Source organism: Chrysemys picta, chromosome 6 (assembly GCF_011386835.1).
Source record: "Chrysemys picta bellii isolate R12L10 chromosome 6, ASM1138683v2, whole genome shotgun sequence".
NCBI classification, from domain to species: Eukaryota; Metazoa; Chordata; order Testudines; family Emydidae; genus Chrysemys; species Chrysemys picta.
In genome coordinates, this window is record NC_088796.1 from 87002518 (window position 1) to 87019459 (window position 16942).

General features: G+C 40.5%; 1 protein-coding gene across 7 annotated transcripts; it reads left to right on the top strand.

The window, feature by feature from the left end:
* Positions 1-1002: 1002 nt before the first annotated feature.
* On the top strand, positions 1003-16251 carry PRXL2C (peroxiredoxin like 2C). Of its 7 annotated transcripts, none has more exons than XM_005304271.5 (6): positions 1003-1632; positions 2198-2266; positions 3817-3870; positions 4277-4382; positions 5620-5751; positions 6405-7098. In XM_005304271.5, the coding sequence occupies exons 1-6, from the start codon at positions 1312-1314 to the stop codon at positions 6530-6532; spliced, it is 810 nt and encodes a 269-aa protein (XP_005304328.1). In that variant the 5' UTR covers positions 1003-1311; the 3' UTR covers positions 6533-7098. The 7 variants fall into 7 exon arrangements, with proteins under 7 accessions (XP_005304328.1, XP_065455469.1, XP_008161400.1 ...); XM_065599397.1 differs by lacking the exon at positions 6405-7098 and adding an exon at positions 16002-16242 and having other exon boundaries at positions 1055-1632; XM_008163178.4 differs by lacking the exon at positions 6405-7098 and adding an exon at positions 10221-12479 and having other exon boundaries at positions 1055-1632.
* The last annotated feature ends 691 nt before the right edge of the window (positions 16252-16942 follow it).

Sequence of the window (16942 nt, forward strand, 5' to 3'; positions counted from 1 at the left end):
GGTGAAAAGAAAGGGGGGAAATGGGGGAGGGTGGTAGAGGGAAGGAGAATGACTCTAATCAAATCTATATTGGAATGCTCTATTGCATTTAGTGAACCAGTGCTCTTAGGTAACCATTGTTCCAGTAGACCGGGAACTGACCTGAAGTCAATAGACCTGGATTCTGTTTTCAGTTTTGCCACTGAAGCCAATGGCACTTAAACCAATGTTTAAAGTTAAGCACATAGTTGGATGGTTTTCTGGATCAGGGCCTGAAGCTACATTTTCAAAGGTGGCTGCTATTTTGTGAAAACATCAGCATTAAACTTTCTCTACTTGTTTCCCTCTCTGTAAAACCTGAGATTATTATTTATATTACAATAGCATCTAGGAGCCTCGATCAAGGGTCAGGGCCTCATGCTAAGTGCTGTACAATTACCTTCCTTTGTAAAGTGCTTTGAAAACTGCTCTCTATTAGTATTATTTTGTTAAATCTAAGCATTTAGGATCTAATATATACAAACTGGTAAGTGAACAGAAAAACTCAGACATAGTTCTGAGAACTGTTTTGGGGGCATATGACACAAGGCCTTTCCCAATCATAATAGAACATAATTTTTCAAAAGATTCAGAAATCCTCAATAGGTTTGAGATCACAGGCCATATAAATAAAAATAATTCAGAGAGTATTTTGGATTGTAACATAACTTCTAAAAATGCACCTTTTGGCAAATTATGTATAATAAATGCCAAAACAACAGGAGACTCTAATGTACCTTATGTGGGCTCTAAAGTCTTTTTGGTAAAGTTTTAACAGAATTGGATTGATATTCCAAATGGAGAGTCAAACTGAGCCAGCTCATCATGGATAAATATATCTACTCAGTAAAAAGAGTGAGATGATTTTGAAGGTAGCTGACTGGATTTTTTTACAGGTCTATATGTACTATAAAACTAGATGACCTCCTGAGGTGTCTTCCAACCCTTATATTCTATGATAAAAAAACGGAAGTTCTCAAGTTTGCTCACTTCCCTTTTAAAAGTTCTGTAGTAGTATCCTGTAGTAAAGATCCCAAGCCCTGCAGTTTAAAATAATAGTAGGAGTGCAGCATTTGGCGGATGCTGCTGGAGAAGCCTGTCGTGTTTTTTCATTGTAAGGGTAACAAAACATTTCTAATCTCTTCTAGGTGCAGAGATTTCTGGGAAGCATCTTTTTAGGCACCAGCCTCTTCAGCTCCTCCTCAAATGAAGTGAAGCGGCTGCTGGTGTGGAGTGTTTAGCAGCTGACCCTGCTGCGCTTGGAAGTGGATCTGCTCCAGAAAGGAAAGCGAGATGATGCCCTCCCACCAGCGCTGGCACTTCATCTCACAGCCTCCTCTACCGCTGCCTGCCCTTCCGCTGCTTCTTTCCGGGGCCCGGCCGCTAGGCCTGGCCCGGCCCAGCCAGAAGCAGAGAGCAAACCCCGCCATGGCGAATCTCCCAGCAGCCCCGATCACACGGCAAATCGGTAGCCGGGATCGCGCGCGGCTCAGCGACCAGGAGCCGGGGGAGCTGCGAGACGCCGCCCGGCGCTTGCTGGTGGACCGAGACGGGCAGAGGATCCTGTTCGGGGCCCTGTTCCGGGAGCACAGAGCCATCGTGGTGTTCGTGCGGGTGAGGGGGGATCCACTTTTCGTGTCGTCCCACCCGCTTGTGCAAGCGGCTCTTGCGTAGCGGGACACCGCTGTTTAATAACTTGCACCCTCACGCGAAAGGGTCCTTAAAATGGGCTGGGACGGGTGGCGAGACAAGCGAACACATTGCGCAACAAGCACCCTGTTTGCACGGGTCCCCCCGAGCTGTTTGTGAAAGAGACACGCGCTTTTCACTCCACGGTGAGGGAGGGGGAGAGAACTTTGATTTCAAGTGCTTGTTGAAATAAGACCGATTCCCCAGCTGAGAAGCACTGGCCCTCTCTGATTGTCCTAGTGACCCAATGCCTATTAGCGAGAGCCCACAACAAGATCCCAGCGCCCTCAAACTTTGATAAAACTTGGATCCCCATCCGAATTTGGCAGCTGGGTCTCTTTAATAAGCGCTACTCCTTTCTACCTCCAGTTTCTAAGCACTCACCCTCCCAACCGAGGTCTCTGGGTTCTGTCTGAAGTCCCTTGTTGCTACATTGCCACGCGATTGTGTTGGTTTCTGATATCTCCTCCTGGCTATGTTACCTTTTCAGCATTTCTTATGTTACACCTGCAAAGAATATGTAGAAGATCTGGCAAAAATTCCCAAGAATTTGTTACAAGTAAGTCAGATGCCCTTAACCTGTCTGTCAAGTATCAGGGGGTAGCCCTGTTAGTCTGTATCTACAAAAACAAGAAGTATCAGAGGGGTAGCCGTGTTAGTCTGAATCTGACTTGCATCTGAAGAAGTGAGGTTCTTACCCATGAAAGCTTATGCTCCCAGTACTTCTGTTAGTCTTAAAGGTGCCACAGGACCCTCTGTTGCTAAAAACAACAAGGAGTCTGGTGGCACCTTAAAGACTAACAGATTTATTTGGGCATAAGCTTTCATGGGTAAAAACCTAACCTGTCTGTGTTCGCGTGTGTTGGAGAGACAGGAGTAGTAGGGTTCACCCGCATCAGTAATTCCTTACATGATGTTTGATGACCGGAAGCCCATGGGGAAGCGAGTAGCGTCTTCACACATTGCTGCAACAATTGCTCTGTTATACCTGCCCGTGAGAATTTAGAAGGAATTTGTTGTTGTACCATACAACATTACATCTTGTTGTTTGGGGTTTTTCTGCTTTCCTAAAGAACTAAGTACCCAGTTCCTGTTGGTGAGTAGGGCATACGATGGCGATTTGCCTGCTAAATTAAAAAGCTCAGTCTGCCTCTTTCTATTCTGCTGATTGAAGCTATGCCACATTTTGTTCCCAGCATCAGCATATGGCTGGTGAGAAAGGCTGAGATCCTCAGGGACAACGAACTCCAGATGGAGCAGGACCTTGAGGACTTTTAAAGTGAGAGGGGGTGCACTTTCCCTTTGGACATAAGCAGGTTTTTGCTAAAGCGCTGAATTAATCATATTTAATAGGTTTTTTTAAACTAGCTGCTCAGATAAAAATAACAGAATTATATTCTTCTGTATTTTCAGGAATAATTACATCATCATCTATGGGGTGACTTGTTTTGTCAACCAGCTAAGTTATTCAAATTGTTTATGGAAGGAGTACAGTGGTAGAGGATATTAATAACCCTTAGTTCCATGAATGATTTGTTTGAATGCATTGCTGAGTGAAAGGAGTCTAAATTAATTAACATTATGGGCCAAGGTTTTAGACACAATTCCTGATGTTGCACCTCCAAAAAATGTACCTAACAGTGAATGTGAATGTATTTTGCATACAGAAATGTGTATTTGTGCATGCAAATCAGTTAGACACTCTAATATGCAAATAATACAGGTGCAAATACAATTTTTCAGATGCAGACACGTGAGTGTGAAGTTTTGCAAGTAAAAAATTGTAAGCAGTTTTGAAGCCAGATGAAAATTTAATCCTATAGATGGAACAGAAAATAAAACAGATATTCATCTGTAGGTTAAAAAAAAGCTGCCTACCAACATTACTTTTTAAAAAATTAATGGAAATGTAGCCCTGTTAATTAATATAGGTTTTTGATATTGAGAAATAGTCAAATTTTACATGTAGAATAACTAATACCTTTTGTGTCCTGTGCTCCCAGATCATTAAGCTAAAATACAGATATTTCTATTATTGTTTTGCTGATATGCATAAAAAATCACTCCTTATTAATAGTTTTTATATCTATATTCTGTATTTTTTTCTAGGATGCAAAAGTGAGACTGATAGTTATTGGACAGACATCTCACCATCACATTAAGGTAAATAAAATACTCAGTGAGGTAAATGATATATTGTATTATGCTTGTAACAAGTTCATCTAGTTAATTAGGGGTTGGATTTCCGAGTCAGTGATTTTAATTGACTTCAAGTGGAGCTGTGGTTGCTCATCTTAAAAACAGGCCCTTATTACTTTTCATGAAGCAATTCTAATTGTAGTATAGTGGGGGAAATCTTACGTTCAAATCCTGCAAATTTTGTTCAGGCGAAACTCCCACTGATTTCAGTGGAAGTTTTGTTTGAGTCAGAACTTCACGATTTGGCCCTTAGTGTTGGTTGGGCTTAATATGAAGAATTCAGAGGGTTTCAAAATCAGTATTTTTCATATTTTTTTTACTAAACATTCAAATTTAATATAATTATTTTATGTTCGTACGTATCTTGTAGCCGTTTTGTAGTTTGACAGGGTATCCCCATGAAATCTATGTCGATCCAGAGAGGGAGATTTATAAAATACTTGGCATGAAAAAAGGTGAAGCAGCCACAACATCAGGTAGGAACCATGTTCTTCCCTTGATTTCTTTCACAGAAAACTTCATTTAAAATGCTCTGTTGGCATAACAATAATAGATTAATGTACATGCTAGTGTGCTACTCTACAACAACAATGCTGACCGTTTTACTTCATTATTCTAAAGGAGCTTTCTGGTCATTGGGAGAGGCTCACTATGGGCTTGATCCTGCTCTCATTGAGTTCTGTTTAAGATCTGATTAATCTAGTGCATTACGTTTAAAATGCCAGGAGTTCACATAAAAGCAGAGAAGGCTGGAAGCCTGCAGGAAACATGAGGTCCAACATCAATAGAGCAGTCTATAGATCAGGAATCGGCAACCTTTGGCACATGGCTGGTCAAGGAAATCCCCTGGCAGGCCGGAACGGTTTGTTTACTGCAGCGTCCACAGTTTCGGCTGATCGCAGCTCCCTCTGGCCGCGGTTAGCCATTCCAGGCCAATGGGGGCTGCGAGAAGTGGCATGGGCGTAGGGATGTGCTGGCCGCCGCTTCCCGCAGTCCCTATTGGCTTGGAACGGCCAACCGTGGCCAGTGGGAGCTGCGATCGGCTGAACCTGCGGACACTGCAGGTAAACAAACTGGCCCGGCCCGCCAGCGGATTTCCCTGACGGGCCGCATGCCAAAGGTTGCCAATCCCTGCTATAGATTATTAGTTTTAAGACAGAAGAGAAACGAGCCTGTTAAATCCATTGATATGTCTATTCTTAGTATATATCCAATAATGGGGAAATACAGACTCTAATTGCCTGATTTTGGTCTCACCCTATTTTTGTACCCTATTTTATCATTGACTTTGGTGGTTACATCTGATTTACATAGGTGCAAATGAGATCCGAATCAGGACCTTATTATAATAGAGTTGACTTCCTTTATACAGTAGACTAGTCTCTGACTGCCAGACGCTGGGACTGGATGATAGAGGATGGATCGCTTGATAATTGCCCTGTTCTTTTCATTCCCTTTGAAGCATCTGGCATTAGCCACTACCAGAAGACAGTATTCTGGGCTAGATGGACCACTGGTCTGACCCAGTATGGCCATCTTCTGCTCTTTTTGTGTGTGTCTGTTTTAACAGCTGTAAAGTAATGTATATGTCTACGTAATACTATTTTGTTGTTATCTAGATTTCTGTTATGACACTGATGAAATTATCTAGTAATATTTTAATCTATTTTAGATAAAATGTATTTTGTTGTAAGATATCCTCTAATGTTTTAGTGCAGAGCCCACATGTGAAATCAAACTTGCTGTCAGGAAGTATCAGAAGTATGTGGAGAGCAATGACTGGCCCTGCTTTTGATTTTCAGGGAGATCCAGCTCAGCAGGGGGGGACTTTGATTTTAGGCCCAGGTAAGCATATTTGTTTTATTTTAAAATAATCTTCCCCTCCCCCAGCTGTTTCTTATTACACTTCCGAGAGTCCTCTTCATCCCTGGTAGAGCCCTGAGGATTCCCAAAGAGAAATATAGTCTGTGCTTGTTTATGGTTCTGCTATGTAAACAAAGTCTGTAAGTGTCATTGCATAGTTCCCCCTCCTACAAAGACCTGAACTATTCCTGTTGAAGCCAGTGAGAGTTTTGCCTTTGACTTCAGTAGGAAAAGGATTGGGCCTAAGTTTTGCTTGTTGACATCTTGGCATCAGTCTATACGCTGCCATTACATTGGATTCTAGGTATTTTATTTGATGTGTTTTTAAGAAAGCAACAAAACATGAATGGTGGTTATCATGATAAAATCATTCTCTTGAGGTACTAGGAAGCAGAAAAGTACAGGTCTAATTCGACCACTTACTTTGTCATGCCTTGTTGCTGTAATATTTTTTTTAAATGATAAAAATATACATGCTGTGATTAAAAAACAGAATGTTATGTAAATTCATGTATTTAGTGCACAGTTTTAGACAAATTGCTGGAAAATCAGGATGCTTCCTTAATCCAATTAGCTGTTATAATAAAGCAGTATTTTATTCAACTATTTCCATTTTTATTCTCATTCTGTTCCAGGTAGCAAAGTCCACTTTGTGCACCTTGATAAAAATAGGTTGGATCATGCTCCCATTAGCACAGTTTTGCAGCTTGCAGGAGTTAAAACAGTAAATTTCACAAACAAACATCAAATTATTGACATTTGACTTGCCAGAAAAAACAGATTACAAATTAAACTTGATACAAGAAGACAAAAAATACTCCAGAGAATTGCCATGGATGTCATGTTTTATGTTCTTATATAACAGCTGATAATACATACTGGATCTCAAAGCACCAAGTAAATTGCATTGTGCTGAAGATGCAGATGAATTCACACTTGCAACATGTAGAAGAAAGCAATAATTAAGATATAACCTGCCTTTCGACAAAATAATTCCTATTTGCTCTTTTCTGTCTCAAAAAATTCTTGCTAATGCAATTTAAAAATCTTGATTCAATATGAAGCATTAAGCTACTTGAAAACAAAACTCTTAATATATCACTTTGTTCAGAAGGAAAAGCTTGGAGTTTTTGCCATTCAGTAGGTCATATTTTTTTCACTGGTGGCTTGAAACTTTCAGCATTATGTGAACTTCATAAAATAAACTATCAAAAAAGCAAGTGTGAACAACAGGAAGCTGACACAAAATTATGCCTATTCCTGTATCTGGCCTTAAAGAGGCACACCAAAACATGTTTCTATAGTTCTAAATAAATGTTTGAATTACAAGATCCATTGTTTGCAATTACTTTTTTTTTCTGGTTTGCCACATCTAAATGGTAGCTTTTTAAAAACAAAGCAGTGATGAGTTTTAAATGTATGCCCAATCAGATTGTCAGTTTTAAAATAGGTTAAATTTAGGGTCTAAATTGAATAATAGTATTCCCTTTAACCGGGCAAAATCTCCATTAGTACCTGCAGCAGGAGGTCCTTGCAAAAATATTGCTGGTTATTTTAATCAAAGCCGCAGAGGTAGTAGCACAATAGCATTTATCAGATGGATGTTTAGAATCTTCCTACGTCTGCTTATTTTCAGAATCCATGGCTTTCATTCATATAGATCATGTCCTTTTTCATCTATGAACCACATTTTACCTATTTAAAAATGAAACTGCAAATTATTTATGGATGAGCATGTGCTCATTCTCTCCTGCAATTTCTGAACCTTGTTCTCTGCTGTAAATTGCTCCTCTTTGTGCATATCTTACATGTCACATACAAAATCTCTCTGTAGATTTAAGCCTCCAAAGCAAAATGCAGTTGTACAAAGCATGGCCTACTCCTTCATCCATTAAGGTTGTTGTCAGTCCCAGAATAAACTCTTCAGAGTTCTGTCCATTAAAATATGTTTGAAATTAAATAAAATGTTCAGTGACTGAAAATGCAAAGCTTACATTAAAAAAATGATTAATGAGCAACCCAATAGCCACAATAGGATTTCATCTCCTAGGATGTGAGGGTTTTTGTTTGTTTGTTTTCAATTACCATTGTTTATAGTAACTAGTTCAAATGTTTAAAGAGATACTGTCAATTTGAAAATCTTGTCCTTGAATCACTCTTCTAGCCAAGCTGAACTTGCTAAAGGAGAAGCAAGGGTGATTATGCACTAAATTTGAGCTCCTTTGATCCTAGAGCTATCTAGGGGCCTATCTGGCACTCAGTGTAAAATGTCCCCACAGTCCCAGGCAGGGCCAGCTCCAGGCACCAGCTTAACAAGCAGGTGCTTGGGGCGGCACCTGCGGCAATTCGGGAGTGGCAGGTCCCTCACTCCCTCTAGGAGCGAAGGACCTGCCGCTGAACTGCTGCCGCCGATCACGGCTTTTTTTTTTTTTTTTTGCTTGGGGCGGCAGAAATGCTGGAGCCAGCCCTGGTCCCAGGAGCCGTCCTGGCAACAAGGGGATCACCAGGCTGGAACTCAAACTCCCTTGTCCTTGGCAATGTTTCCTACACCCAGCCGGGAGAGGGTATTTCTTTCGTTCTGTGCCACTCAGAGATTCTACTACTGGGTTTCCAGATGCTTCACAGTCCTAGAACATCTAAAAGCAGCTGTTGCAGACGTAGGAATTAGATCCCATATTTGCTAATCAAACACACTTCTGCCTATCGTTGCCTGATACTTTAGATTATTAAAAGAGAAGGAATGTTAAATATCCAGTTTCCTTGTCACCATTTATGTCCTCTATTTTCTTTTGGCATTATCATTCAATGAAACTTTGAATTTAGTTTCACTTTTCTTTATATTTATTTTCACTTTCAGATTCTTAGAACTGTAATGTTTTGATTTGCAAACAATGAAGGGAAATTTTGAGAGGGTTCTTGTAACAGGTGCTTTCAATAATTCTTTAAAAAAGAATTCTGAAAACATTTCTATTGGTCTTAAGTTTCACTATTTTTACAAAAGTTTAAAACTGAACTATAACTAAGTGGACGGTGTCCCTTTAAAGAGGGTTTACTGTTTGTAAAATATGCTAGTTTGATAGCACTGGAGATTGAACTTAATCCTTACAATTATGGTACAGCTGGCTATAACAATGTCCAATTCCCCACATTATCTCATCAGTGTCCTTTAATCCTGATTTGGAAGGATCATCTTTAAGTCAGTCTCTGTGTCCGTTCAGTCTTTTGCCTCTCTACTGAGACTACACCAAAGTAATCAGCGAGGGCCAAGTTCAGTGGTTGTTAAGTAGACACTAGTTTACTAGAAACTGAACTGCAACTACCAAACTGGTTTCAACTAAAAAGAATATACTACCAAACAGCCATCAAATACATTTTTGTCACTATTGAACTAGGCCAGATTCCAAACAGTGACTGAGGGTTGACTGGCTTAACAGCCCATTATTAATGTCCCGAGCAATCCAGTTCACTATGAACCAACCATTTTTTTATAAATTTCAGTGCAGTGGCACAAATTCAATTTCTGTAAGAAATCAAATGCCATTAACAGCGTTTGTTTGGCCTTCAGAATAAAGAACCATAGGTTTAACAGCAGTATTAAAGTTCAGCATGCTAGTAATCATTATTATGGTGTCATAGACATCTTTGTCTATGAGGGGGACATCTTAAAAGAGGCCTTAATCAAGAATCTAATAAATTTTGTGCCTGAAGTCAAATGCAGAGGAACATGACAGCATTTACACATCTAATTACATGATTCATGAGTGCAATCAATTAGAAACCTATATTCTATATGCACTGTTGTTGTAGCTATGTTGGTCCCAGGATATTAGACAGACAAGGTGGGTGAAGTAATACAGTAATTCTTCCCTTAACGTTGTAGTTATGTTCCTGAAAAATGAGACTTTAAGCAAAACAATGTTAAGCGAATCCAATTTCCCCATAAGAATTAATGTAAATGGAGGGGGGTTAGATTCCAGGGACATTTTTTTCACCAGACAAAAGACTATATATAATATATATATATGAGAGTGAGAGTGTGTGTGTGTCTGTGTGTGTGTGTCTGTGTGTCACCCCAGCACAGCAAGCAGGAGGCTCTGGAGAGCAGCTCCAAGGCAGAGGGCAGGAGCAGCACATGGCAGTGGGGGGTGGGACAGCTGAACTGCCAGCAATTGATAGCCTGCTGGGCGGCTGCCGCACAGGGAACTTAGGGGAATGGAGAGCTGATACGGGGGCTGGCAGTCCACCCTGGATCCAAGCGCCCACCAGCTAGCTCCAACAGGCTGCTTTTCCTGCAAGCAGTGGACAAAGCAGGCGGCTGCCAAACAACGTTATAAGGGAGCATTGCACAATTGATCAGCAACGTAACAACCAAACAACGTTAACCAGGATGACTTTAAGTGAGGAGTTACTATATATCTTATTGAACCAAATTCTGTTTATTATTTTCTCAGGGGAAAGCACAAATGCAGTCTCCCACTACTACAAGTTATGCAGTTGAGTTTCCTGCAATTGGGGGAATCTCAGGGGTCAGCACACCTGGACTGCAATGGATGAGCCTCACCTTGGGAAAACCACCTCATGATCATAGTATCTTCTGTTGATCAGAGGGACAAACTTTTGAACTACACAGAGCTCTGCTGCAGGTCTGGGAAAGGTACGAAGAGTGTCACAGCTAAATACAAGATTGAACAGATAGTTTAGGATAAATAGTGCATATTTTAAGTGCACCATTTAAGGCAAAGTGGCCCTTTAATACCCCTGTTAACAACCCCCCAACCTCTCCAAGCTCATTATCAGAAGCAAGCCCCCAACGGACCAGGAGACAACAACTCAAAGCAACACCAGACCCTGTCAGAACAACAGATGCAAAACCTGCAACTATTTTTCCACTGCTACTATGATCAACATCCCCCACAACACACCTTTCAAGATCCACAGGTCCTACATGTGCCTATCATAACTATGGTGGTGTACCTCATCCAGTGCACTAAATGTCCCAATAACAATTATGTGGGAAACCAGATAATCAGTACACTCTCAAATGAACTCACACAGGAAAATAATAAAAGACAAAGCACCATGTCACCTGTAGGTGAACACTTTTAACAGTGCAATCACTCTATATCTGACCTCTCAGTCCTCATCCTCACAGGAAATCTACACTTTCAAAGGACGAGCCTGAGAGTTTAAATTAATAACTTTATTAAGCCATGATTTTTAGTATCTAGCAAAGACACTGGATTTATGGCTTATTACAACACTCTGTAACCCACTAACCCCCTTTTTGTCAAAAGAATATAAGAACGGCCATACTGGGTCAGACCAATGGTCCATCTAGCCCAGTATCCAGTCTTCCAACAGTGGCCAATGCCAGATGCTTCAATGGGAATTAACAGAACAGGGCAATTATCGAGTGATCCATCCCCTGTAGTCCAGTCCCAACAGATCTGTGACTACATGGGTGTTAACAGGCCATTTCACCTTGAATGGTATGTTAGTTCTATCTTATGTTTAGCTGTGATGCTCTGCCTACACTTACAAGCTTACAGCTGCACAGCCATACCACTATAAGAGTGCTCATGTAGCCGCATTAGGCTGATGGGAGAGAGCTCTCCATCGACATAATCAAACCAGCTCAATGAGTGGCAGTGGCTATATCAGCAGGAGAGCGTCTCCTGCCCACGTAGCACTATGCACATGAATATTTATGCTGGCAAAATTTATGTCAGACCCCTGAGCAGCAAAAGTTTTGCCAACATAAGTGCTAATGTAGACATGGCCTTAATCCTTTCCCAGACCTGCAGAAGAGCTCTGTGCAGCATGAAAGCTTGTCTCTTTCAAGAACAGAAATTGGTCCCATAAATTACCTCAACCCACCAGGTCTAAATTCTTCATTTGTGCTTAAAGAACATTCTTTCATATAAGTGCAGAAAGCTGAATGAGACTGCCTTTGAATAAGGTTGTCACCTCCCTGGTTTTTAAATGGGTTACCTGGTCTCCCAGTCTCCATCCCATTTCCCCAAATTATAAACTTCCTCCACTAGACACCACCTTCCAATTATCCCAACATTACAGGAGTGCTACCACACTTCCCTCACATTGCTAGTCTGCTTCTGCTGTGCCTCCGTGTCTTTTGATTGATATCCTACTTGCTTAGAGGAATCCAAGAGTGATGGTATGAGAATGAAGGAGAGAGATTGCAGACAGAGGAGTAATGAAAACAGACAAATGATGTGAGAAGTTGGAACTGACATGAGGAGCCAGAGAGCTACCAGATGAGAACTAGAGACCAAGGAGAGAAAACAACCAGCACACCATCAGAAAGAGAATGAAGTCCGTACAGCTTAGGATAAAGTTGTGAGTTGTTGGGACGTGCAATGATGGGGCTAAAATTTAGTTTGAAAAGGTGACCATTTTACTTTTGGAACTCATAATCCTTGCTCTTAAACCAGCTAGTTTCATCCTTACAGAGGGATGCAAAGTACTTCTACCTCTTGCTGGCCTGGAGGGTAAGGAACTTGAGTCAGAAATCAAACCCTTACATGGTAGAACAGAGCATAACCATAGAGTCAGCATGCTGCCTTGTGAAAAAAAGACTTATTAATTCAAACCTTTGATATTTAAAAACTCTAAACTAGTACAGAAATTCTAAAATAGTATGAAAAAAAAGACAAGAGTAGGACTGAAAGAACTAATTAAAGCTTCAATTCTACATTGTGTGTGTGTGTGTGTGTGACCAACTGCATCCACACAGAGTCTCATTAACTTCATTGGAGCTCTGTGCAGGCATAGCAATCTGCCCATGCTGTTACCCTAAAATTTTAGATGCCAATGATATTAGCCTACAATGGCACTCTTAATTTAACCAAAGGGTAGCAAGACTGTGGCCCGCCCTAAAGGAAATGCCAGGGTGTTACCAAGGGGCTTGTGTCCAACCTGTAGAGGGCGCCTCAGAGCAAGCTAGTCTTGCTAACCCCTGAAAGGACACATATACAGCCTTCCGCTCAAGGATGAACACACAAGCAGTAATTCTTCAAAAACAAAAGAATTATTTATTTATTTATTTATTTATTTATAGGAAATAAGTGGTTACAATGTATTTAATGAAGCAAGACAGATTATATAGAACATAGTAAAAATGCAATAAAATTACATTTAAAACATCTTATAATTAAAGCAGCACAGGGAAATAAAGACACAGACTGCTTACAATATTTGACACCCCACACAAAGAATACAGTAGCTTCAATGTAACATGCACATAGATATTCCCATATACACAAGGGCTTTTAGTGATACAATTTAACTCCTTATTTAATACAATGTGGTATACGCAACCTCTATATACCCATAAGAAAAACCATTACAGTATTCACAAAATAAAAATAAAACATTTACTTAACATCAACCTTGATTCTTAACATTAAACATTCTGTAAATGCTGGCCAATTGGCTACAAGATGGATAGGGGAGCTCTCACTCAAGACGCAGGCATCCAGCTTTATTTACAAACACAGCCATACACTCTTAAATTATAGATATAAAGAAGATCAGACTTACACTTCTTATTCAAAAGTTTCCCTCTGACTCATCTAATTGGTCCTTCTGCTCTGTCTGATTTCCTGAACTATGGGCTCCACAGCTGTGCTGTTGCTCTGTCAGGCCACAGATGCAGTGGTGGTTGCTGCTCTTCTGTTGCTGCTGGCAAGGTAGCTGCTAGCAGGCAGTTGTTCATTGCCACGGCAACCTTAGAATTCTGCTGCTGTTTTGTCAAGTAGCTGCTTTTCAGGATGTTCAGTTCTTCTTTTCAGACAGCTTCCATTCTTAAGCAAAGCCTCAAACCCACTTCTTTTCAACCTGTTAGTTGAAAGCATGCTACACCTAATCCACTACAGACTCAGCCTGCTTGCTGTCAGCCTTATATACTGGTTGCTCTCTCAAGGTCAGCACCTCTCAGCCAATCAGCTGCTAGCTTTTTCCAGCTCCTCCGCATGATGTCATACCTATTCTTGGGTAGGAAAGCTCCTCCCTCTGGCAGCATCTTGGATTCTAGATGTTTTTAAGCACCTCCCTCTGACGCCATCTTGTTTGCTAGAACTTTCCACTACCTAAATTTAAACTATTATCCTTGTCTCTGCCATTTTGGCCAGCCATGTTGTATTTTCTAAATTTAAATTATCAATTTCTACTTAATTAGAGCCTTAATCTTAAAACTAATTATTGTTTTATGCAAACCAAAGTGTCCTAATACTTATCACCACTTTAATTGTATCAATTGGGAGAAGTGAGTTTTACGGCATTTTCAACCCCCTTCTGAGGCTTTTCTGTAAGCCTCTATTAAGAAGTTGCAAGAACACTCAAAGCAAAATTCTCTCATTATAGCGACCAATGAATGGCAAGACTGGGGCCCATGTTAGTAATGTGAAATGTACAAAATCTGATCATAAGTTTATGTCTTGTTCTAGTTCAACATTAATTTAAAAAACTCAGACAGTGAATAGTGAAAAAAACAGAAGGAGACAGTCACCTCATACCCAGCAGATGGCAGAATACACTCAGAAAAAGGTTCCATAGTCCATCAGATGGGAGGGGGGGAAAGGCTCTGCTTTTCAAAAACTGCACTTAAATTGTCTAACCATATGTCACAGGGTGGCTAGCCCCTGTGATTAAAGCAGTTCATTGTCCCTGTGCCAGAGGAGATGCTCCTAGTTGAGCCAATTAAGGGGGTGGGACAACACCTGTGCTATAAAGAGTCTAACGATGGCTCTGTGAGAACAGAGCTCGAAGGGGGAAGGATTGCATTGAAGTTGTAGGGAGAGAGGGTCTCCTCTAGTGGTTCCTAAAGGTGGGAGTTGGGGCTAGGTAAGAAGATCCAGCTGTAAGTTTTGTTTTTCCTTTGGGAAAAGGCAAAGAAGGCACCCAGGCCCTGTGTTCTCTGCAGAGGCTCAAACAGTAGGAAGGGACAGCACCTCAGGGAGGAGGGGTTGTGCTCATCTTAAGGCTGGATGGAGCCAGTTTAAGGATGGGTGGAAGATTTTGGTTTTATGTTTGCTTTTCTGGAACTTTTTGTTAATAAAAATCAGACCCCAAAATGGGATGTGATCGGATTACAAAGACAGTGTGGAGTTGGTTTCAGGAGCCCTGAAGAAGAGGAAAACAGATGCAGGGCACTGCGGAGACACCTCTGGCCACCACGGAGTGCTTATTTGGCAGCTACTGTATTACACTGCACTTCTGTTTTATTTTTTTAGCCATTTTAAATGACAGATTTATTTCAAAGTACCACAGAGGACAAGAAGCATGCATGGAAAAATAACTATTTTCAACTATGTTGAGTCTTCATTTTCAAAATTTAAATTTTAAAACCACAATTTTTAAACATTATTTGTTGAAAGTCTCTCTTTTTAGAAAGAGGGTCACTTAATGATGAGGTAGTAGGCAGAAGATAGCTGCAACTCCCGATCAACAAAATGTGGCCTTTACTCTCAGCTGCATGCTGCAAGAATCACAGAAGAAGCTTTCTTCACTTTGGGCCCAATTCTAAAAGATGCTGAGTATCCTCAACCCTCACCAAGCTCACTTCTGACGCCCTTGCTTACACTGAGTAGTACCTTATGCTGAAGGTAGGCTCATTAAAACTAGTGGTATTATTCAAGGAATAAGAGCAGCAGAATAAGGCCCCCATACCTGAGTCATCCCACTGCAGTCAAATCATGTGTGTAAGTGTTTGTAGGATCAGGCCCATAAATCAGGATCTGACTATGGCTTTGCTAGCAATTTTAAATGAGCTCATAAACTTGCCAGTTCAACCCTCCCATGATATTACCATAATCTTTTAAGGTAGACATGCCATTACACATAATGGACCAAACTCATCAGGGACTGCAGTTAGACTGGAAGACCTAGTATTGTTTTTATAAAAGATCTGATAGTGAACTCCTTCTACCAGTTGTTATAAGAATTATTGCCTGAAGGGAATTAGAAAATATACAATGTATATAATATAGTGAGTGTCCCTGCCTAAACCCACAGCAGCAAGGCATGGAGAGCAAACAGAAAATGCTGTTGAAGACAAGGGAAGATAATAAGCAAACATTCCCTGGAAAACTGCTATTTGAGAGAGTTGAGAGAGTTGTTTTATTGGTCACTGTTCTGATCTTCTGAATCAGCTGAAAGTAGTAAAAATGCTTATGCTCTCTATACTACATCTTAAAATGTTAATACCATTACAGCTGAGCTTCAAATAGACTTCAAACCCAGAGAGACGCAGCGCAACCAGTCTGATGGAGAGGAGACTGAGATAGAGGGACATTCTACTCTCCAAAATACAATAGGGTGCAAAAAAGATATTTCTTCAAAACACTAAAAATGATTAAAGGTTTTTATGTAAAAGCAATGAGAGAAAACTGTCTAAACCTAGGAGAATGGAGAGAGACAGCAGAGATGGCATCATGGTACGTAGCAGCCTGTCTCTTGATTGAGAATGGACAGAAATGACAAATGGAGACAGGAAAATATAGCACACATACACTGTGAAGCCTTATCCTGGGCAAAGTATACCTTCCTCTGACAGCTACCTGAGGAATTTGTCTCTTCCTTAGGCTTTGGCAACACTTGTATTGGTTCTTAGGCCAATAACATATTATTAAATGGAATTGAATTGCTTACTCTTAATGTATGGTAATAGGTATATTACAATTAAAAATAAATCTAAAATATTCTATTCTGAAAAAGTGCATTTTATGTAGAAACAGATGTTCTTTTCATAATAGCAAGTTCCTTCCCCTACATTGCTGTGTGATAAACTGTGTGCCAGTTGGCTGGCACTCTCCGCCCCCAGAGATAGCTGAATTTCAGCGGCGTAGTATGTGTAGTCTGTGACTCTATTTGGAATTCTTTGGTATGTAAAGTGTTATATAAACATAAAACATTATCTAGGACACTCTAAGAAGAGAGGATAAAATGGTTTTGTATATGAGTGTGGATGTATCAGAGGTTATTATTAATTCTTTCTTTCTTTCTTTGAATTGTAGTAGCACCCCATTCATTGACCAGGACCCTAGTGTACTAGGTACCGTACAAATACAGAATGAAAAGGCAGTCTCTATTCCAAAAAGCTTACATGGGTGTGTTGGGGGTATATGAATGTGTAAAATGAAGGGCCAGACCTAGA